General features: G+C 39.4%; 4 protein-coding genes across 11 annotated transcripts in view; all 4 read right to left on the reverse strand.

Annotated features, from left to right (window-relative positions):
- Positions 1-14: 14 nt before the first annotated feature.
- LOC108068049 (uncharacterized) lies at positions 15-8,090 on the reverse strand. 2 transcript variants are annotated; one of them, XM_044393840.2, is made up of 3 exons: positions 7,966-8,090; positions 1,474-1,873; positions 15-994 (listed from the first exon to the last, which is right to left on the reverse strand). In XM_044393840.2, the coding sequence occupies exons 2-3, from the start codon at positions 1,870-1,872 to the stop codon at positions 788-790; spliced, it is 606 nt and encodes a 201-aa protein (XP_044249775.1). In that variant the 5' UTR covers position 1,873; positions 7,966-8,090; the 3' UTR covers positions 15-787. The 2 variants fall into 2 exon arrangements, with proteins under 2 accessions (XP_044249775.1, XP_070075043.1); XM_070218942.1 differs by lacking the exon at positions 7,966-8,090 and adding an exon at positions 2,740-3,136.
- LOC123003337 (uncharacterized) lies at positions 8,062-8,845 on the reverse strand. The gene has a single exon (XM_044395617.2). It carries the CDS (start codon positions 8,449-8,451, stop codon positions 8,359-8,361), a length of 93 nt encoding a protein of 30 aa, XP_044251552.1. The 5' UTR covers positions 8,452-8,845; the 3' UTR covers positions 8,062-8,358.
- A 5,314-nt stretch (positions 8,846-14,159) lies between these two features.
- RSG7 (Regulator of G-protein signaling 7) lies at positions 14,160-19,373 on the reverse strand. 2 transcript variants are annotated; one of them, XM_017157490.3, is made up of 7 exons: positions 17,942-19,373; positions 17,172-17,419; positions 16,933-17,116; positions 16,367-16,653; positions 16,188-16,301; positions 15,996-16,121; positions 14,160-15,637 (listed from the first exon to the last, which is right to left on the reverse strand). In XM_017157490.3, the coding sequence occupies exons 1-7, from the start codon at positions 18,563-18,565 to the stop codon at positions 15,310-15,312; spliced, it is 1,911 nt and encodes a 636-aa protein (XP_017012979.2). In that variant the 5' UTR covers positions 18,566-19,373; the 3' UTR covers positions 14,160-15,309. The 2 variants fall into 2 exon arrangements, with proteins under 2 accessions (XP_017012979.2, XP_070075261.1); XM_070219160.1 differs by having other exon boundaries at positions 15,996-16,124.
- A 190-nt stretch (positions 19,374-19,563) lies between these two features.
- Positions 19,564-22,543, reverse strand: part of LOC108068075 (uncharacterized) — a 36,394-nt gene continuing 33,414 nt past the window's right edge. For all 6 annotated transcript variants that reach the window (XM_070218928.1, XM_070218930.1, XM_070218927.1 and 3 more), the window contains one exon: positions 19,564-21,455. In XM_070218928.1, the coding sequence (XP_070075029.1) occupies positions 20,568-21,455 (888 nt within the window). In that variant the 3' untranslated portion in view covers positions 19,564-20,567. The remainder of the gene's footprint in view (positions 21,456-22,543) is intronic.

Raw genomic sequence — 22,543 nt, forward strand, 5'->3', positions numbered from 1 at the left:
AAGATGCAAAACAATTTCGCTTCAATAAACTTAATAGGAATTCTTTATTTCTGGAAAGCAACACTGAACGTTTTCCGACATTTGTTGGCAATCGACATCGCTATCGAGATGGCTATAAAAGTATTTGTAATCGTAATATACATAACTATATACAGGCGTTACGCTAAAACTAAGACTAAGTGCTACCCTGTAGTTTTGTAGTTTGATTCCCGCCCTGCGTTGGCATTTAGTAAGTAAGTATATATCATAAAATTACCTTAAATGTTTGTATGCGCGCATCATGTAGTTTAGTTATCTCTTTTTCGGCTATATACAACTTTGGACTAGATGCTGTGTTTCAAAGAACTCTATGTACAATGCGAGAGAATTGATTTTCATTTCGATTTTAATTTTAATTTTGATTCTGATTCTGATGGGCTCTACGAGTTAAAATACTAGCTGCTTAAAATCAAAGTAAATACAATGCCATAATGCTTTGCCAAGCTACCATTTAGTCAAACTTTACAATAGATATACGGATATATGGCGGTATTCGGCTGTAGGTCCCATAGTTATTTCAACATTTTTTCCCTGTGTATGTATGTGAAAAAGAAAAACCCTAAGGTTGCCACAGAATACCGCGTATCGAAATCGTAGGTATAGATTGTTTGCGGTTGGTTTTTACATGGGTCAATCCATCAAGTACAGAAATCCGTTGCGCTGCCAGTTGGGAAAAAATCTCTTAATTCTCTCTCCTCCTTCTACTGCTCCCTTAGCTCCTTATCTCCTTTGCTCCTTTGGCCTCTCCCTAGATGTGAAGGGTGGCTCCCGGCGCGGAGGTGGATCCTCCGGCTCCCGGCTTGGCGGAGGTCTGCGGCGGTTCCAGCTCCTTCGACTGATCCATGTCTATAACCAGGCAATCGTAGGCCGGCGGCGGCAGCTCGAACTTCACCACACTATCGTAACTCGGCGGCAGTGAGTCCACTATGCGCAGCACATCGTTCTGGGAGTTGATCTGGAAAATTAAATTATAATTAGTTAAGGCGTTCGTTAAGGAAATAATCGTAAAGCCTAAATATATTAAAAATTCCCCTGATTAATACCAAAATTAAATCCACAAAACTAGCCAAAGAGTGGGCTTCAAATAAATACCAAAATGGAAATATCATCATTTATATATCATTTATAAAAGTTATTAAAGAAAAAGTAAATTTAATTTATAAAAAAATATTATCTTATATCTTGTAGAAAAAATAGCACAAATAGCAAAAGAGTAAAACTTTTGCATAAAATATTTCAAACTTAACAATAATTATTATTATTCTATGTTCTCTACAAAAATATAAAAGATTTGACTACCACTTGCTTAAAGGCAATATTTTTGTTGTTTTTGGATTAATAATAAATTTAAAAAATTTCCAAATTTGATTTTTTGTTTTTATTTTAATGGTCAAATAAATTATGCAATTTTAAAGCAAATTTTATTCGACTTACGTGTGGCATGGCTCCATTGGTGGCCCGGTTTCCCGCCTCGTCGATGGGCCCCGCCCAGATGCAGACGCCCATGCGGTGCGTGACATAGCCGCAGATGATCACGCTGATCACCAGCATCCCGATTCCCAGGGCGAAGACCAGCCAGCGCGACTCGTCGCTGTTGTCCCGCAGATTCTTCTCCAGCTGCAGGGCGCAGAGAATCAGCACGGGCACGGCCACCATGGCCACCAGGAGGTCGACAATGGGACGCTGGGTGCTGGGACCGGCGTTCAAGGGGCTCCGTCCCGCTCCGGAGCCATTGGCCGAGCCGCCCAGCGGATGGGAGCCAAAGTTCTGGCTGCTACTGTTCGGCGTCAGCGTGGAGCGGGCCACCACTGTGTTGTGATTCTGCAGCACCATTCTGCAAATACAAGAGAAAAGTCGAGGGTTACACGGGGAGAAAATCATAGGATAAAATATTATAAAAATATTAAAAAATATTCTGTTAGTTTTTATAAATAATAATATTATAAAACAATTATTTAAATAAAATAATAATATTATTATTGTTACTATTTGCCTTTCAGATCTTAAAAACGATATCATAACAAGGCCTAAAGGATTTTAATAATATTTTAATAATTTTAAATTGTTTTTCTTAGTGTGAACCGCAGAGGTTCATGTTTATTCGATGGGAATAGCGGGTAATTGGTGGCTCTCAATTGTTAATCCCCAATGAACAGGCATGAGAAGCGGTTCCGATCGCTAACTGTAATCGCCGAGCTAACCAGACAATGGCTCATTATCTCCAGCATACGATTAGCTCTGGGCTAATTTCATAATTTTTATAAGAATCCATCTAAGTGGATTACCAGAAATCGCGATTAATAATGGCCCCTTTTATTTGTATAATATTTACTATAATACTTTAGGTAACGTAACTTTTTTTCTTTTTTTTTCAATGGAAGAACACTTTCTTGCTTAATTGCTGTTTTCGATTTGTTTGGCAAATATTTTGCTTAGATCGCATTGGGTTAATAGTATGATAAACATTTGATAAACGCCCCTCCCCGGCCAATAAAATCAACTGCGTCACTGAGGCGCAGACGGTGGAAACCAAATATTTGCTAAGTATTTCTCGTTTGGAGTCCAATTAACATTGGTTAGCATTCAATTACCGCTCAAGATGTATCATATTCCAATGTCTACATGTGAATGTGACTGTGATTGTGGTCTATATATGTGGGTAGGTATAATATCTGTATAGGGCGAACACATTACTCGTACCTGGGATCAAAGGCGTTGCTCAGCAACAAGTCGTATACGGCGCGCATTTCGATAAATGTCTATACCGCTCTTTCTCCAATTCGATCGCTCTCTATTTGTTTTTTATTGATATCAATTGGTTAATTTATTACCGTCTCAATATTCTTGTTGCTGGCATATTCATTCAATGATTTGAGTGTCACACACGAGTTGAGTTTCTGTTGTAATCTTTGATTTGCCAGCCACCGAGGGTTTCTTTTGTTGAGGATGGTTATGATAATGAAGAGGAAAATTCAATTTAAAGGTCATAATAAATAAATGTAAATTCGATGGTAATAGGAAAGAAATTTATGTTTTTTACTCATTCATTGATTAGTTTCATTAATTACTTTTAACACATTTTTTTCTCAATTTGTTTTACAGATTAAACGTGTTTAAAGCCAATTAGACAAAAATATTTCCTATGAGAACTTCGAACTACCCTGAAATAACAGGTGAATATTTTGAATTTTTCTCAACTGGAAATTAATACTATTTAATTCGTTTGTTTCGTTTTTCTATTTAATCTTTGGGTAAACAAAAACCGGCTGTTTACAATTAATTTATATCTATTTATATATGCCTTGTTTTTTTTGCTTCTTTATATAGTTGGTAATTTATGTGCATCTTATTTATGCGGTTGTTGTGAGAGGAGCAGAGCTTTATGGTTGTGTTTTCTTACACCGCACCAAGGGAGATAAGACCGAAAATCAAGATGAAATGCGAATGGGATTGTCGCCGCACCAGGCGTATACTTGATTTGCCAAACTAGGGGCGATAATGCGTCGAAGATCTGTGGCTTATCAACTGGGCGGCCAACTGCAAGGGGGATTTCCAGTTCACTTGAACGATAAGGGCGGCACGTGATTACTCGACGTTCTTTCACATTTATTTGTTTCAATAATAACACATTATTTGCACATTGGTTACCAAGGCGTCTGTCAATTAACACTTCAGCATTGGACTTGACTTGCACAAAATAAATAAAATAAAAAGCTCGAAGAGGAGGAAAACAGAATACACAATACACCACCATACACAATGGGAATTAAAGCCAGCTTGGACGGGCTGAAACCGATTCGTGGCGATCTGGGCCGGTCAAATGTAGGAATCGGACTGGAAAAGCGTCCCGCAAAAGTGGCCATCTAGCATAATCGAAGTATGCTGTCAGCTGAGAGTCTTTACAACGCGATCTATGGACCTGGGACATACCCTAGTGGTATGTCCAAAATAATGGGGATATATTAAAACTAAAGAAATTATAAGAAATTTTACTAAACCTGCACTTAATTGTATTTAACTGTCGGTTAAGTTCCGGTTTAAACCTAATTTAACTTCAAGTTCTATTTATTGCTAATATTGTAGGTATTTTTGATCTAAGATTAAATGCTGGATAGTTAATAGATCATTTCATCATCAAGGGGTAGCAACACGCGAACATAAGAATGCATTTCGAGAACGAAAAGCTAAGCAGAAAAAACAAGGGGAGTGGAGAGGTGGAAATTGTCCAAGAAAATAATGATAGCGGGCCAGTTAATAAAGTTCTGTCAACCGACTTTATCTAGAAACCGGTTGCAAAGCATTGCTCCTTTTTTTTCGAATTCTGAACTTTATCTGAAAGTTGTCTGAACTCTGGAAGAGATACCATATACCAGATAGCGTGGCGACAACTCTTGATTAACGCTGAAATACTTAAGATCTCTGCACAAGAGAATGCGGCGAATTTCCAGAGATCAGACAATGGAAATCTGCAATTATAATTCCAGCTGAGTGTGTCTGATGAATGAATCGTCGTCGTTTACAATAGATACACTTAATTGCAGGCCCTATAGATTCAGATGCATCATATGACAAATGCAAATATCACATACATATATGTTTGCATATACGAAGCGCCATTATCAGTCCCCACTGATAAGACAGCGCCCCGACTTTACTCAAATATAAACCGGTTGTAAAAAGTTTGTCATTGATTGTCCTCGTTTTTGCCTTTTTTTTTGTTTCTTGTTTTTCGCCGCCTCATTTCAATGATTTAGTGCTGTTGTTAATTTATAAAGTTTGCTTTCTGGGTGAGCACCCAATTTGGAACGTCTCCGACACCGATTTGCGTAAGGAATCGGGGCGCATTAACCTTTTCCCACGTTTTTCGTTATTATTCCTCTCGAATTTCGGATGGCGTAAATTTGCGCCCCCAAAAATCATCCAATAAACCAAGATTAAACTTTGGGAATTTCTCTCTTATAAATAGTATATTAAATCAATAAAATAATTTCTTTGATATTTATTTCTATACCTTTAATCTCTAAAACTGCAAGATATACTCAAATCTTTGGCTCTGAACTTCCGTATTCTATATCTATGCACTTCCGGTCCAGGGATGATATGCGTAGCAACTACGTGACGTGAATTCTGATCACAATTTTGAATATTACTCGCGCACTTCCATTCACAAATTGCACAACAGCATCAGGGCGAGAATAGAGTCATTGACCAGATGCTGAAAGGCACATTATACGATCGTACAACTGTATGATCTGGGCATATATCTTTACCGGTTGGATGTGAGCATTGTCAGCTGACTGGCGGTATGAAAAAACGATTGCCTAAAAGCACAAATTAGCTGTCGGCGACGCCCACAAATACTGGGAAAATCAAAAGGAAAGTCAGAGAGCCAGAAAAGAAATAGAAATATCTACCTACGATCCGACTATAGACTTTATATGGCATAAGTAAAAGCCCAGCAATTATTATTATCGGCTGAGCTTGACTTTGAAAAGAGAGACTTTGATCGCGAATCGAGCGTCAGCAGTGGCCCAGAAACCCAATTGGAGTGCAAATCAGCCAAGTGCAGAGATCACCAGAACATTTATCGGTTCCACATATAGCATACTGTGGTATATATCGAATTTCTGATGACTCGACCTGAGTTATTTTCGAGAGAACTGCACTTTTGTTTCCCGCTAAATTCGCATTTAGTGTTACGGTTCTTTCTTGTTCTCAAGACCTTTGCATTTATTTATTTCGATTTTTTGCTCTCAGGTATGCCAGATTTACACAGAATTAGCCAAGTCCCAAAAACAATAACAAGGCCGTAAAAGTATATGATTCCCAGTAGACGGGGCGAATTTCCCTATTTGTTTTCTGGAGCAAATGCGTCATATATACCATATGATTCAGTCGTTTGTATCCAGATTGGGCGGAATCTTCTGGGACTTATCAACTCCCGATAAGGCGGGACAATGCAGCTTAAAAGATACATATATGTAGATGTAGTAATCGGTGGGGGATTTTTCTGTTTTTTGCCCACATTTCCCATTAGTTGCCAGGGAAAAATGATATACGGTTGGTGGCAAACAAACAAATGAATGCACTTAATTGGGGTAGATTTTCAGGGGATTATATCGGATATCATGTTTATCGTAAGTGCCTAGATCCAATGGTAATCTGATTTTTAAGCTTATTCCGAGGAACTGCCTTTTACTTCTAAGGTAAATTCAAATGGGAGAACCTTGAAATTGGTCTTTGGAATTCCTAAAACTATTTGTTTTGGAAACTCGTGGAAGAAAGAATTTATATTTATTATCGAAGTTTCCCCTGGCAGCCCAGAACAATGCACAATTTAATTAAAATTCCTCGGGCGATATTCCCGACCTCCCTCACCATTATGCGATGTGTGGCAATCTAAATGGCACAAACACAAGCACACACAACATAGCACTAGCACAACAGTTTCCTTAATTGCCGCGACAAGAAAATCATAAAAACTAAAGCAGAGAATGAACAAGAAAAAGAAAAACTTGACGAAACTGACGCCCACAAAAAGAGGGGCAACAAATTCTTGGGAATTGTCTGGCCCACTTTGCAAGGGAGTCTGAATCGGAAATATCAGACTCAGCACAGCAGAGGGCAATCGAATAGGAATTGATGAAAGAATTATAATATTATACATATATATTCTATAATATACCATATTGCATATATATAGATGATCCTAACTAGGGAAAACTGATTACCATCTTAAGCCCTCAATATATTTCTTTTATCATTATAGTGCTACTGATTCTGTAATTAGTAATTATACCGGAAAATAATTCTTAAAAAACCTAACAAATATTTTTTAATTACATGATGTACTATCATCTTAATCCTCACTGTAGGCATGTGTGCATCCATATGTTTGAGTGCTTTACATGAACCAGAAACAAATGGAGAGGCATTATTAATGTATTAATTGATCGGATCTCCGAGTGTCGCTTAATTGTAAATGGGGGGAGAATTAGTTTGTGGATGCTTTTTGATTGACTAAAGGGGGGGGGGGAGAGAGAGGAGCTACTGACCCCCTGTGGAGTGAAAGCTTCCCCAGAAAAAACAAAAAGATTCCTCACTTGTTCACTTCTTCACGTCTCTATTTCCTGTTTGGTCACGTAGTCAAGTTTTTGACAATAATTGGTGGCCATCTCATATATAGGAATAAAAGTGCCTCTGCTAGTTCTTCTTTTATTCTTCTTGTTTTTATTTTTCATATATGTTTTTGGTTGCTGGACTGCGCAAGAAGTGTGTGTATACAACGATACTATATATAGAAACTAATGATGAAAAAATTTAATTTTTTTGCCTGCTATCAATAAATTTTATTTATCTGTTGTTGCTCTCCTCTCGACGATTCTTCTCGTCTTTATGAAACAAATACATTTTAAAGTGTGGCAACATTTTTTGTTTACTTTTCCTTCGAGGGGATTTCGAAATATTGTTTTGTTCGATTGCTGATAAGAGATGGAAATGAAAACACCTGTTTTCCAAGAGATAGTTCTAATTTTTGCCAAATTGCATGGCCCACATAAAGAAAAAAAAATAAGAAAATACAAATATGCACATCAGCTTTTCGCCGTCCCTTTCGCTCCTTTGGCTTTTCCCATTTTGTGCATTTTATTTATAGCCTTAGAAATAGAGGGGTTTTGGGGGGTTTATTGGGGGTAAACATGTTTGTCGGCCTTTCGTACACTTGCGAAAAGGAACCCTATTTAAAACCAGCTGATGGGATATCTTAATGTAATTAAGATATTATATGATATTATCAATACGCACTGTATGTTTTTGATGGACTGTTCTAAGGATTCATGGCTTAAATATAGGGTTTGAACTAAATCTTGTTTAAAATCTCTAATCGCTATGGTTATTATAAAAAATATTTTTTTTCTGTGTACTCACTCGAAAATGATTTTTGGCCGCTGCTGATCTTCCTCTCTTTTTGCTCTCTGTCTCACGCACTCTTCTCCTCGCTTCGAGTTTTCAATTCTCCAATTCTCTTCTTCACATTTGATTTTGAGTAGCACAGAAAAAACCAAACAATAAAAAATACAAACAAAAAGCACCGAAATTTGTTTTTTTTTTGTGTATATTAACAATTATGCACGCGCTTCAATTGTTTTTCGTAGCTGTTTTTTTTTTTTGGTTTTAATTTATTTTTGTTTTGTTATGTTTTGATTATTTTGCGGTTGCAAATGAGATCGTTGGCACAAATATTTGCAGCAAGTTGAATGGACTTCTTTCGAGGGGATTTAGATTTGGATTTGGATGTAGTTTTGCGTTTCGGATTGGGACTTATCGGTGCTGGCTTTGGGTATACTCGTAGTGCTCCTTCCTGAAGTTGGGATCCTCGCCGCTCTCACAGAAAATCCAGCGCCTGTGCACCATTACAACAAATCTTGGCTTGATTCTTTCCTCCACGCGCAGGACTCGAATTCGGATTCGGATTTGGATTCTCCACCCTCGATTCTTCTTTTGTCCCCTCACTGAACTTTGGAACTGTGGAACACAACGATGCTACTATGGTCGACCGGTCTACGAGCAGGAACTGCGTTCATATACACATCTCGATCTCGATGTCGATGTCGATGTCGAATGTCGGGTATATAGAAATGGATTTTTGTTATTTTCTGTTTGTCTGTTCTTCTGTCTTCTGTCCTCAGTCTACCGCTTCCCCTGTACTGTTCCTCGGTCTTTACTCGGTCTTGTCTTTATATTTCTGTTCTGATCGGTCTGAAAATTTCGAACCAGAGGCGAAGAATGCTGAGAAGCGACTGCCAGATCGCTGTCGTCGCCGCCAGCGCCTCGGTTTCCTCTGTCGACGTCGACTGCGACGGAGGCGTCTACGCTGTCGTCGTTGTTGTTGCTGTTGGGGCTCGGGAAGATGCTCTCCGCTCTCCGGTCTCCAATCTTCGCACCAGAGATGCTGGGAACTGCGATCTTTTAAGAAATATCCAGGGGCAAGTAAAAAACTTTTCTAGAAAAGAACAGGTTTTGAAAAGATCCTTTTTACAAAGATCTATATTTACGAAGATAGTACTTAAAAAATATACAAATTAAAAAAAAAAAAAAAATATATATATATACAAAATTGTTTCCAAAGTTCCTAAAAATTTCTTTAACAGATTTTGACCAAACAAAATCATTTGTTTAGTTGTTGTATATATATAAATCCTAAACGATTGAAATTTATACCAAGAAATTAGAATTTGTTGTAAAGCAAGATTGTTTTTAACGTTTTCTTTAGAAAAAGAAAACAACAAGTTCAGTACCTGATCACTGATCACTGTGATCTCTCAGCAGCATCTCCCTGGCGATTTCTGTAGAACTAGTTGTGCTCTCTCCGCCTCTCACTCACTCTAGGTCAGCTTTGATGTGTGAATCGTGACGCGAGCCGAAGACTGCCTTCGCAATTCTTCTAGTGCTCGCCCGCTCACTCCTTCTCCTCCGCGGGAGCCTGCTGATAAGAGATGCCGTTATCTGATTGCCAATGTGACACATTGAGGCGACGATGGGCCAACGCTTGTTGTTGTTGTCCCAGCTTTACGATCTGCACACGCACACACAAAGGCAATGATAAGAGATAAGAGAAGACACCTCTTCTGTTTCAGTCTTCTGCGCTGTCTTCGGTCTTTGGTCTTCTGCACTCTTATCTGCACGCTCCTTTATCTTCATCCGCGCATTCTTCGCCTGGCAAGTGGTGAAATTTTGCACTTGCTGGAATTTATTTGTGTCTTTTTTTGGATAGTTGGCTCCCAGAAGTGTTTATGTGGCTTACCTTAATCGTGCGTCTTGGATTTACAATCTCAGCGGGGAGCTTCAGTTTCAGGAACTGACTGAGATGGAAAAGAAGATTACAAACATATGTATTTTTAAAAGGGAGCTACTGCATTAGAGGTCATAAAATGTAATATGAAAATATTTCGGATTAAAAAAGAAAGACGCAAAAAAATGTCATAAAAAGTGGGTGCTATTAAGATAGATAATTCATTCTGCGTATCTTTACTCCTTCTGACACAGATGTACTAAACTAGTTCTGGTTAAAAATAGTTCGAGTGCTTATGTATAAAATTTATAAATGGTAATTAAGACTTTATGAGTATATTTTTAAAATTAGGTAAAACGATTACAAATGATTTCTTAAGAAAAACGATCATTGTCATAAGATGGCCTGTACCTTACCTTTTCCCTTATCAGACTAATTTTTTGTTTGATCCGTCAAACTTGAACAATAAAATCCGATTGCGTCATCCAAATATTGTTTTGTGTTGTATTGTATTGTACGCGTACTCGTGATCGGTGGAATTAATTTAAAATATATGTGGGTCAATGGATTATCAATGCCCCGAATGAGGCGTCAAATAGACACAATTACCCTGGATACGAAGGCCCGGGGATGAGATGGTACCGTTACCGTACAGGCATAGTCATAGGCAGCACATAGATAGTTCGATGAACACATGGACAGTGCAATGACTCGAGATCAGGCACTCTTTTTCCAGGTACGCAGATCTTGAGAGAACGGGGGCCACAGAGAGGCATAGTCCCATTTAAGGTTTTATAGCGAAAACGTGATCGGGCTCCACGGAAGCCCCGCAATCCCCCGACCACCGTAGCATCCCCATCACCATTCCCATCCCCTTTGGAAAAACTTGTGCAAAATGCTGGTCACGTCTGTATCTCTATCTGTGCCTATGTTTGAGTTTGTGCTCGTATCTGTATCTGTGCCTGCATCGTATCTGTATCTTGGCTTGACTTGGCCGCAAGCCGAAAGCCAAGACCCAAAAGCCCTGCCAAAGCAAATTAGATAAGTCGCGTCCCCCGGATAAAACTTGGCCATATTCATATTCACACTCACAATCATATTCCGGGAGACAAATTGATAAGGGGGCAGCAAAGCTTTATTGCGGCTCTGCGGGACGGGAAGTCGTTGCTGCTTAGGCTTATCTCGAGACCTCGCTGGCAATGGTAAAAATAAGTGAATAAAAAATACAACGAAAAAGCACAAGGTAAACATTTCGGCAGTCGTTCGGGGCAGGGTGTGGGCGGTGGTTCTATCGCCAACCGACTTGGGTTTGCCACAACCAGAACCCGAAACACGAGCCCAGAAACCAAGCCCAATGGAAACTCCGATTTCTGTCTGGGGTTTTTCCCGCATTTTCAACTGAACACCGCCTACAAAAGTTCTTATATCTCAAGCAAATCAAATTTAAAGCCATTTTTGGTCATGTTACAGATAAAAGACACTAAAAAAAATTCACATTTTTACCAAAACCTCTAACCTAGCTCTTTCACCCAAAAAACCCTAAATAAAGATTTGAACCCTGAAATTAAAAATGTATAAATTAGATAAAATAAGCTTTTCTAAACAATAAACAGGAAACTACTTTTTTAGAAAACCAGACTAAGAAAAATTTAAAATTTTTACCAAAAATCAAGATTTTGATTTTTCACCAAAAAAAAGTAGTATTTACTCTTAATATTTTGGTCATAAAAATGAAAATAATAATCCAAATATGGTGTGTCCTATCTTATTGAACTCGTTATTAAATTCCCTATCGATTGGCATTTCAACCTGGAAATGTTTAATTTTTGCCATTTTTCGCAAAAAATTATGATGGTACCCCTTAAATAAAAGCAAAAATTTGGTCAAAAATTAATTTTCCCAATCAGTCGCAAAGTGCACTGATATTAATTATAAGGTTGTAAGCTGCACAAAACAGTGCGCCTTTTTGATATGGGACCATTTTTGACAAGTTACAGCAAAAAATCTACAATAAAAAATCAAATTTTTACCAAAAATCATGATCCTGATTTTTCACCCAAAAAAATTAGTTTTTACGATTAGTATTTTGGTCATAAAAATGGAAATAATGATCCAAATTTGGTGTGTCATACCTTACTGAACTCGTTATTAAATTCCCAATCGATTTGCATTTCAACCTGAAAATTTTTAATTTTTGCCATTTTTTGCAAAAAATTATGATGGTACAGTCAAGTAACAAATCAAACACAGTCGTTGTTTTTTGAAGTTTGTGTTTTAGTTAGTTTTGTGTCACAATTAAATTTCATTTATTTGATACTTTTGTTTTTGTTGCTTAAATTGCGCTTTTATTTATTTACTTCGGTTTTTGGTTTTAGTTTTTCTTGCTGAACAATTTACAATAAACGCGGCCACTTTTTGTGTTTTTTGTTGTTGTAGTTTTGTTTGCAGTTGTTGTTGTTTATTTTATAATTATTGTTTTTTGCTGATGTTGTTTTTGTTTTTTTTGTCATTTTACCTTTTTGACTTTTGCTGCTGGCTAAACCTAAAAAGTTGTTTGCTGTTGCTTGTCGTGTACACGTACATATATCGAATAGTTTTTGATTATTTGATTTAATTAGTTTTCTCGAAATTTCGAAATCTTCAAATCAAGTGGGAATATTCCCGTTCTAACCCTTAGTTTTCCTTCGCATCGATTTTGTTTAGAGTTTTTATAGTTTCCGCTACATTTAATGGTTATTTTTTCTTTAGGTGGGGGCGTTGGAACAGTAAAGGGGGGAAAACAGTTGGCCAACAGTTCCTATATGCGTATATGTAATTATATATATAATCTGGCAAACGATAACAGTGGAAAGCCAAAGGGAAATGTGTGTGAGACGCGGGACTTCCCATTTTCTTCTAGTTTTTAGCTCTGACTTTGGCTATTTTGAAATCGATTTAAACTTGTCACTACCAACACACAGACGCACATCGAGATATATGTATGGTATATTTCGTACTTTATAATTTTTACTTTTACTTTTACTGAATTCTGTATACTTCATATTGTATAGTTATAGTTATTATTTGCTTGTTATTTTGTAGACACCATTTACAATTACAATTACAGTTACAATTAGATAGACACACACAATGCGATCCTAATTAAATACATTTAATACGCCTCACATTTTTAGTATTCTTCGTTTTTCCATGAGTGCGTGAGTGTGTGTGTGTGCAAATTACATGTGTGTGTGTGTATATATGTATATATATATATAGTTCCAAGTTCCGAGTTCCTTAGTTTACCTAAGTCTAATTGCTATTCCGAAAGATCCCAGGATCAGTTTGATGTTTCACATAAATATAAGATACAGTTGTGGTCAAAATGATGGTAGAATGGACATAAATGGGTAAAATTTAAACATCGTCTTGCAGAGATATCTATTTACAGTAAAAATAAGATACATATCAGCTTAACAAGGGGATTAGAAGGCTTTTAAAGGTGTTTTTGGAACTAGCTTGGTTGTTTTAAACTGAGACTGAAATGCTAAAGTGCCTTTGGGACCACTTCTAAGACCACGAACCTACAGATGATTGCTTTTAAGAGTTTTAATACTATATTTCTGTGTCTTAAAGTTGTTTTTGTGGCACGAATTAGAGGTTTTTTCCCGAGTCCCCACTTGCTATTGTTTTGACCACAACTATATTAGTAATATTCTCGAGGTTTACCCCGTTTTGTCCAATCCGAAAGTGTTTTAGGGAGAGACTTCATTGAGAGAACCAAGTTCGCTGGGGACATCCCTAGTTTTCTAGCCCCATTATTTGTTTGTAAAGCTCACTTGTTTTTTTTTTTGTTTGTTCTAACTTCCTATAAGCTATCACACCTTTGACCCTACCTATCCTACTACTTCACTGCCCGCTCGCCCAATCGAACTTGGCTCTCGCACTCTCTTTGCCAACCCTGCTATATCGATTAAATGTCTATTATTAACATAATTTATTCTAAACATTCACTAGAAACAAAAACATTTTAACATTATAGCCTCTTCCTCTTGCTCACACACACACACAGAAACGCGCACAGTGAGCGGCAAAAAAATATTATGATTAAAATCCTAGTTTTCCAATATAGTTTTTCTCATTTTTCTGGCGCCTTAACGATATGTGAGTGTGTGTGTGCGGGGTATGCAGGTGACCGTGCGTGCGTGTGTGTGCGAGCGAGAGGGAGAGAGGGAGAGAGAAGGAGTGAGGAAAAGAGACGATACGAGACACCTAATAACGGTGATAAAGGAACTTAATTCAACGATTTGAGTTTTTCACACTTTTCAGATGGGTTCTTCTTATTTTTGTGGGGGTGGGGGATCGTGTCGAAGGCTGTTTAAAATTTTACAGGCTGAAAAGCTGAATGCTAACAAAAACTGCCTGCCATGTTTGTTTTTCTTCTTCGATTTTTTTAATTTATATACGATTCCGCCACGAGTTCCTATTTATTAAGCTTATTCTCTTATTTTGCATATATGTATGTACCTCTTAAGTTCGGTGATTCTCGGCATTTGCGTATTTTTGGTGTTTTTCGGTTACAGTTTGACATTTACTAGTAGTTTTCTCTTTGGTTTTTCTTCATATTTCATATTTTCTTGGTGTCTTCGATTACGATCGTTTTGCTTTTCGGTTAATAATTAATAATTCGTATTTGCTTGTATATTATGAGTATGAGAATAAGGTCTCGGCGGTTGTTGGTGTTGTCTTTCGTCTTCAACATTTCGTTTACGGTTATTAAAATAGATATGGCTGAGCGAAAAATCGCTGGAGATTTTAAAACAATTCTTGAAGTTCGAAGGCGGTTTAACATTTAAGGAATAACAAATTTTAAATAATAACTGGGGGCTCCACAGAAAGACTGAGCTTTTGAAATCACTCATAAAGGTGTTGCATACTTTTAGACACCTTCCTAAGAGTTTTTAAATTCCCAGTGATTTCTGAGTCAAAGTAATCTAGAGTATAACATTATTTCTCTAGCTCGAAGATTAAAGAAACATTTGATCAACTTTTAGGCGACAACAAGTAATTGTTTTAAAATATCCCTAGACTCTGGGCAAAACCTGCAGTATTCGATTTTTATGTTCCTATTCAAGCCTTTGGCAGTTTCTTATTTTCATCTTAAGTGGTGATTTTGCTTTTGTCTGATTAAGAGGGAGACAGCTAGAAGATTATGGGGGATTTTTGGGAATGGGCACTTTGAGGTAACGCATAATCGATCAACGGATTATCAAATACAAAATGGCAATAGAAAACTTCAAAATCGAGAGAACACGCGACACAGTGGCAGACAATTAAGTGAGTAACATCATTTAAAGTACATACAATATAGGCGTACATATGAGTACCGAGTGAGTACCGAGTGCCAGGTGCATCTGGTAATTCCCCTGGCAAAGAATCCAAGCCCGATATATAGCCCGATCCTAGCCGACTGCGATGACGGGGAATCCCCGCAGCGTATCTCAACGTTTCACCCCGAACAGATTCGGTATGGACTTGATCTTCTTGCGCGAGCAGTTCAGGTAGTCCTTGTACATGTCGGACCGCAGATACCGCGAGTACGAGTCGCTCTTCATCAGGTGGTAAACGTGGGAGGCGGCCACATCGAAGCACCACCGATTCGGGCCACTCGGCGAGTTGACCGCCTCGCGGGCCAGCTCCACCGACTTCGAGTCCACGTTCACCGGACAGGGGGCGTCGGGGGCGAGGAACTCCTGCCAGATCTTCTGGATGGCCTCCTTGATCTCCGACTGCGGCAGCGCCTTCATCTCCTGCACCGATTCCCAGAATCTGAAAAGGATATTTGAGTTAGGTTTAAGTTATTTATTTGTAATTTAGAAAAATAGTTGGAGAGTTGAAATCTCTTGTAAGGCTGTCTAAAAGTATGCTGCGAAAAACGCCATACATGTTCACATATTATTATAGCATACTTTTAAGCACCTTAGTAATTGATCTAAAAATTTTACTTATTTTGGTAGCCGTTAATACAAATTTGTAAACTTAAGTTGTGGAATTTTGAACTTTTTACTTTATATTTATTTTAATTGAAATTTTTAAAGATTTTTAATATATTTTTAGGAACAATTGTTATAAGTTGTTAAGAAAATATCTTCTTACAGCTTATGAATCACATTTTTTTATCACTCACTTGAGATTCTCGCCGCTGTACTCCTTCTCCAAAAACTTGGTGAACTGCTCGCGTCCGATGGCATCGTTGAGCAATTCGCGCAAACTGAATGCCCAGCGCTTCACGCGCCGCACAGGAACTTCTTTGCTGCTGGGCGAAAGGTAAGTAATTAAAATATAATTAAAATAATTAATAACAGGGGGAGTATTTCACCTATTCTTCTCCGTATCCCACATCTCGGTGCTGTCCGTTTGCCACGGATTCGGCAGCTCCGGCGAGGTTATAAAGTAATCGAACTCATTGTACTGATCGTAGTAGGCAACCAGACTGGCGAATATCATATCATAATTTAGTTTATTATTTATTAACTTATTAATTTATTATTAACTTACGCCTCGGCCGCCTTTGACACCTTGATTGTGCGCCGCTCGAGCTTCTGTTTGCGCAGGGCGATGATCCGCGTCAGCTGCTCGACGGGATTCTTGGCCAAGGAGGCGCCGGCGGATCCGGTGCCGTGGCTGGAGCCGCCCCTCCTGTAGGCCTTCTTAATGTCAATCTCGGTGGTGTTGACGCAGCCGGGCATCGGCCGGTGGACGTCCCAAAAGGCCCGCTCTTGCGAGTCCAGCACCTTCCGCTCCAGCTTGTCCCGCTTCTTGGCCACCTTGCTCTGCGATTCGGCCTGGGAAATTAAGATAATAAAAAAATATTTAATGATGAATACTAAAATTAAAAACTATGTATTTATCATTATAATGTTATCTGTTAAACTTATTTAATTATTTTTATAGTAAATCACATAAACTAAAATAACCATGGTATCAGGTGCCTAAAAGTATGCAACAATATATTTTTAGTCCAAAAGTGATATGAATTCATACAGGAAGACGTCTATCCGTTATTCACTGCATACTTTTAGGCACATTTAAAAGAGATTTTAATAATCTTATCATAGTCTTACCTGCATAAATATAAACTCCCACTTTCTGGAGAACATCTTCTGCAGCTTGGCCAGATTCTCGGCCTCGTAGTCGGCCAACTCGAGTCGCGTCTTATTCTGCATGGTGCGCTTGCAAAGATAGACGGCATAGTCCGTATTCTCGGGCTCCCAGCAGTTCGAGGGCCAAAAGTAGGGCGTCTGGAATCTGTACAGAAAATCAATTATATAGATCATCCATAGATCTTAGGATCCTAGCTTACCTGTAGAAGGTGCCGTCGTTCTTCACGGTCAGCGCATGATCGTCGATGGGGAAAATGTAGCCATGCGAGCTGAGCAGGTGGGCAAAGTGCAGGGCCTCCGTCACGTCCTCCACGTCGAAGTTCTTCAGGATCCAGGCCACCAGGTCTGCGCCGGTGAACACCGAGGGCACCTTGCTCATGAACGCCTTCACCGTGCGCACGGCCACGCCCGTCGACTCCGCCTGCATCTTCTCGATAATTGCCTCCATCTGCGAATGGAATCGATTCAATTAATGCCAATTAGTCGGCGGACGAGCAATCAATACTCGCTTATTACAGTTGAAGAGCCAGTTTCAAAGGCATTTAAATTATTTAAAATTTAAATTATTTTAGCTATTTAGATTTCTTTTTAAAATTGTTTTTTAGTATATCATTTTCATTTGAGTTATTTTGAAAATTTACAACTAACGGTCTAAAAATAAATCATTCATTTTTTTTACCTATTGTATAAAAGTTTTAGCCTTTTCAACAAATTGCTGAATTTTTATGGAAAAATCTTTTAAATGTGTAAATTAAAAAAAATAAATTATAATATAGCCTTAAAAACTCTAATGAAAACTTTTATTCATTTGTAAAAATTAATACCAAAGCAAGCAAAGGGAAAAAATATATAATAAATTTAACAAATAATATAATAATGGTTTTGGGGGGATTTCAGAACAATATTTTTGTTGCATACTTATTGAATACCCAATTTTCTTTCATTTTATTCACCATATCCCATATCTCACCTTTTTGTACACCAGTATATTCGGTGCATCCTCGTTCTTGCCGCCGCGTTGATGATGCGACGCCGATGGAACGGCGAGGGCGGAGGCGCTGGGCGGCGGGGGCGGCTGGGCGGACGACTGGCCCGCCGCCGCCGACTGCTGCTGCTGCTGCTGCGAGTGGCCGTGGTGATGGTGGTGGTGGTTGCCGCTGACGGTCAGCAGGCCGCCGCTGCTGCCGCTCTGCTTGCTGCCCGCCGCCGCCGCCGTCGAGGAGGAGGTGGCCGAGGAGGAGGACGTGGTGGTGGTGGCGGCGGCGGTCTTGGCTGCGGATGTGGTGCTCGTAGCTGCAGTGGTTGCTGGCGGGGCAGCCGATGTTGCTGCTGTAGCTGCAACACTTGCTGCTGCTGCTGCTGGTGATCCTGATGATCCTTCAGCACTATTACTGCCATTGGGCAGTGGACTGGGAATTGGCGAGGGCGTGGCTCCTCCTCCAACAGACTGTGGCTCCTCCTCCTCCTTGGCGGGAATGGCCACCGCCAGCGGATCGCCGCTGTTGCTGCTGCTGCAGTCCGTCTTCGCCGGCGCCGCGGTGCTGCTGGCATTGGTGGCTTGTGTTTTGTCCGCCTCCGAATTCATCGTTACCATTTTCTCGAACGGCGCTCCAGGGATATTTGATTTCCAGAGCTCTTTCTATTTTTAAACGCCGTGTGCAGGGGCGTGGGTGCCGGCTGCTCGATGAGGGGTGGATTGGTGGGGCTTGGGGGTGGTTGTGGCTTGGCTGCTGCTTTAAAAAAAAATTCCTAGTGGGTGGTGGTCTTCTCCCAGCTCTCCTGTGTGTGTGTGCGCGCGTGTGTGTGTGTGTGTGGAATCAATTCGATGGCTAAAAGAATTTTTATTCAGCTTCTAGGGGTCATTTTGCCTTTTTTAATGCCATTTTTCCCAGCCTTTTCCACCCGCTCCTCCTTAATTTTCACTTGGCTTTTCCCGTTCCTGTTTTTCCTTTCCGTTTTCTTTTTTCCTGTATGCTCGAAATGTATAGGAGTTATGGCACACACACACACACACACGCACACGGGGCGATGAATTGTTTATTCGAATTCCGCAGCAGTTTTCCTTGTGCGATTATTATTATTATATGGTGTTTTTTGGGATTTTTCTAATTTAATATTTGCTATATTTTTAGCAGGGATTTTTTCTTAAGTTTTCGCTTGCTGTTGCTGTTGCTCCTTGCTCCCTACTTCCTCTCTCTCTCACTCACTCTCTCCCTCTCTCGCTCTCGCGCGACGTGTTTTTTAGCTTTTAGCCCGTAATCATTTTACGGCCCAAAGTCAATCGGCTCCTTAGAGCTTCCTGCTGATAGTCCTTTATCGATTTTTCGTCCTTCCTACCCCATAAACGCTCTCTCGGCCCGCTCTCCCGCTCTCTTTTCGTCCTGCGCCTGCGCAAATACCGTTGTTTACATCCAGCCAGCTGTTGTGTATCGATACCAAACACCCGATAAATATCACATCGAAATTATGGCATCCTGAAGGGGAGGAATTCAATACAACAATGTAAATATCGATATTTTAGGAAAATTAAATCGCCATATCGACATTCATATCGATACGATATTTTCCCACCACAAAACACACATTATTTTCAATTTGCTTTATTTCGATAATAAGAATTTGCGTCTACAAATTATTTTATTCGTTTACAATTAACAAAAAAAAATATAGGTATATTTTTATGCACGGTATACAAACTAAAGGTATAATTAACGCGTAGTTTTCATTAGCTGAATAGCGTGATTTTAACTTATAGTGACCTTAGTTGTTATGGCTTTTATACAAAGTTTTGCAATGATTTTGGAAAACATTCAAAAACAGATTACAATAAATAGAAAAAAATAATACATATAGTGTGTGTGCAGGATAAAACAGATAGCTACGGCTAAGCGAAGGATCCTTCGTTCGATATCGACATCGGTAACGGTATCGATAAAGTATACATACATTGATGCACATATTTTACTGCCCCTAGGACTAAGTGGTGTCGGTAGCGCCTACACTCGTTTTTTATTTACATAGGTTTGTGAATATATATTATTACCGCATAGGGATATAGCTACACTTATATATGGTATAAATATATATGTATGTGTATTTGCTTGTTGCAACTCTGTCAGCGATTGGCGATATGTATCGATTGTCGATCGCCATCGAGACGTTGGCAGCACAGCAGGACCAAATCGGGGTTTATCTCTTAAATGACCAGCTCTACGTAACGTAACTATTTGTTAGTGGTAGCAAAGAACGCGAAATAAACTGGGAGCTTAAATAAAAGTCGAAATGGAAGCGGCAAAGAAGAAACGCCCACAAAACACCCATTAAAATGATGATTTTATCGAATAAAAGAAATCATTTTGAAGAATTCAATTTTTCAGCGATTTCGAGAGGAATATTTCGGGTTATAAAAATAAAAATGTTCAAATACGAAAATGAGACCATAATCGGGATTGGTTGTGAATGATATGAAATGGTATTGAATGAAAAAGAATTGCGGATTGGCCTCCCTATAGATCACATTTTGACACTACGTTTATCAATGACATAGAAACCATCATTATCGACATGATTACTCGGATTTTTAAGATATATAAGTACTACTGCTGTTCCCTGGACTGTCTCACCGATCGCTCCCGATCCCGATCCCGCTCCCGATCTCCCTCCCTCCTCTCCCTTTCGGACCACAGGGGCTGGCCACTTTGGGCCTGATAGGACAGCGGCGGCGGCGGCGGAGGGGGGGCGGCCAACTGGGCCTGGGGCACCAGTTCCGCCTGCGGATTGAACTGATTGTTGGTGTTGTAGTTGACGAGGATGTCGCCGGCGAGACTGTGTCCAATATTAACGCTCCGATCGGGATAACCCTGGTTGTGATTCTGATTGTGATGCTGGGCCTGCACCTGGATGGGCTGCGATTGCACCTGCTGCTGCTGCGTCTGCTTGTTCCTCCAGTGCTTGTGCTGGGCCACGGGCACCAGGCGGTACAGGGGTTCCCCCGCCGGAGCACTGGGATAGCCGGGCACATAGTACGGCGGATAATGGGGATGGACATGAGGGTGACCCTGCTTGCTGCTGGGTCGCACCCTTTTAAACTGCGGCGGAGGTCGCTGCCAGAACTGCAAAGGATTCGATTGGACCGGAGATGGGGGCCTTAGTTGCTGCGGATCGTCCACAAACTGGGGAATTGGGGTGCTGTAGACCTGCGGCTCGTAGATCTGCTGCTGCTGCTGCTGGTGCTGCTGCTTGCCCACCCGGAAGTGGCGACCCGGCAGATAGGAGTCCTGCGGCGGAGAGGCCTCCAAGTTGCTGGGCTCCAGCTGCAGCTGCTGCTTGCCAACACGCAGGTGACGCTGCCGCTGGACGGGATTGGGATTCAGACTGGGATTGGGATTGGGCTGGTAAACGATGGCCTTGAAGGCGTTCTGGTCCTGCTCGTCCGCACTGTAGTTCACCATGGGCAGGAAGGGCTGCTTGTCAAAGTCGGGGGCCTGCAAACATAATATGGGATTTACCAAAAAATATTTATTCCTGAGATTGAGCAGTAATATTCGAAAGCAGCCTAAGAGTATGTAACATTTTCTAAGTTTTAAGCTTTTTAGTTTTACTGTAAAAAAAATATAGTCGCTGCCCACAGATGGCGCTTTACACAATTGGCAGATCGATTTTCTATTGCCTACATTTCAGCGCTGAGCACATCAGTCGGGTTCAACAAAATTCTTATAACTTTAATAAAATTAAAATTATATTTCTCTTTCTCTAAGGAATCACTCACTTTGAAAATTTTTGGAAGAGTCTATTATATGAATTATTATTATAATAGTATACAACAAATATTTTAAATTTATTAAAGTACAGACTTCATATTATTTGGTATCAAATCAATACCACACTTTTTACTACATCAAGGAAAAGGTTATCTGTTTAAAGCAGTTTGAATTTTGGGTGTAGGACCAAAAGAAAAAAAAAACAATTTTTGTCAAAAACTGAAGTCCCGAATTTCCAAAAAAAAAAAACAAAACGGGTTTTTTCGCTAAAACAAAGCAAATATTGATTTAAAGTATGGACTGTCATACCTTTCTGAACTCGTTATTAAATTTCCCAACGATTGGCATTTAAACCTTGACATTTTATTTATTTTTAATTTTTTGCAAAAAATCATGGGGTACCCCCTTATAAAAAAATTAAAAATTGGCGAAAATTTTATTTTTCCGAAATCACACGGAAAGTTTTATGGATTTATTTATTACTTTGTTGTCTGTTCAAAACAGCATGAATTTTTGGTGTAGGTCCATTTTTGGCCAAGTTACAGCAAAAAAACCAAAATAAAAATTCCAATTTTTGTCAAAAACTGAAATCCCGAATTTCCAACAAAAGAAAAACAAAACGGGTTTTTTCGCTAAAACAAAGCAAATATTGATTTAAAGTATGGACTGTCATACCTTTCTGAACTCGTTATTAAATTTCCCAACGATTGGCATTTAAACCTTGACATTTTATTTATTTTTAATTTTTTGCAAAAAATCATGGGGTACCCCCTTATAAAAAAATTAAAAATTGGCGAAAATTTTATTTTTCG

The sequence above is a fragment of the Drosophila takahashii genome, chromosome X (genome assembly GCF_030179915.1).
Source record: "Drosophila takahashii strain IR98-3 E-12201 chromosome X, DtakHiC1v2, whole genome shotgun sequence".
Taxonomy (NCBI): Eukaryota; Metazoa; Arthropoda; class Insecta; order Diptera; family Drosophilidae; genus Drosophila; species Drosophila takahashii.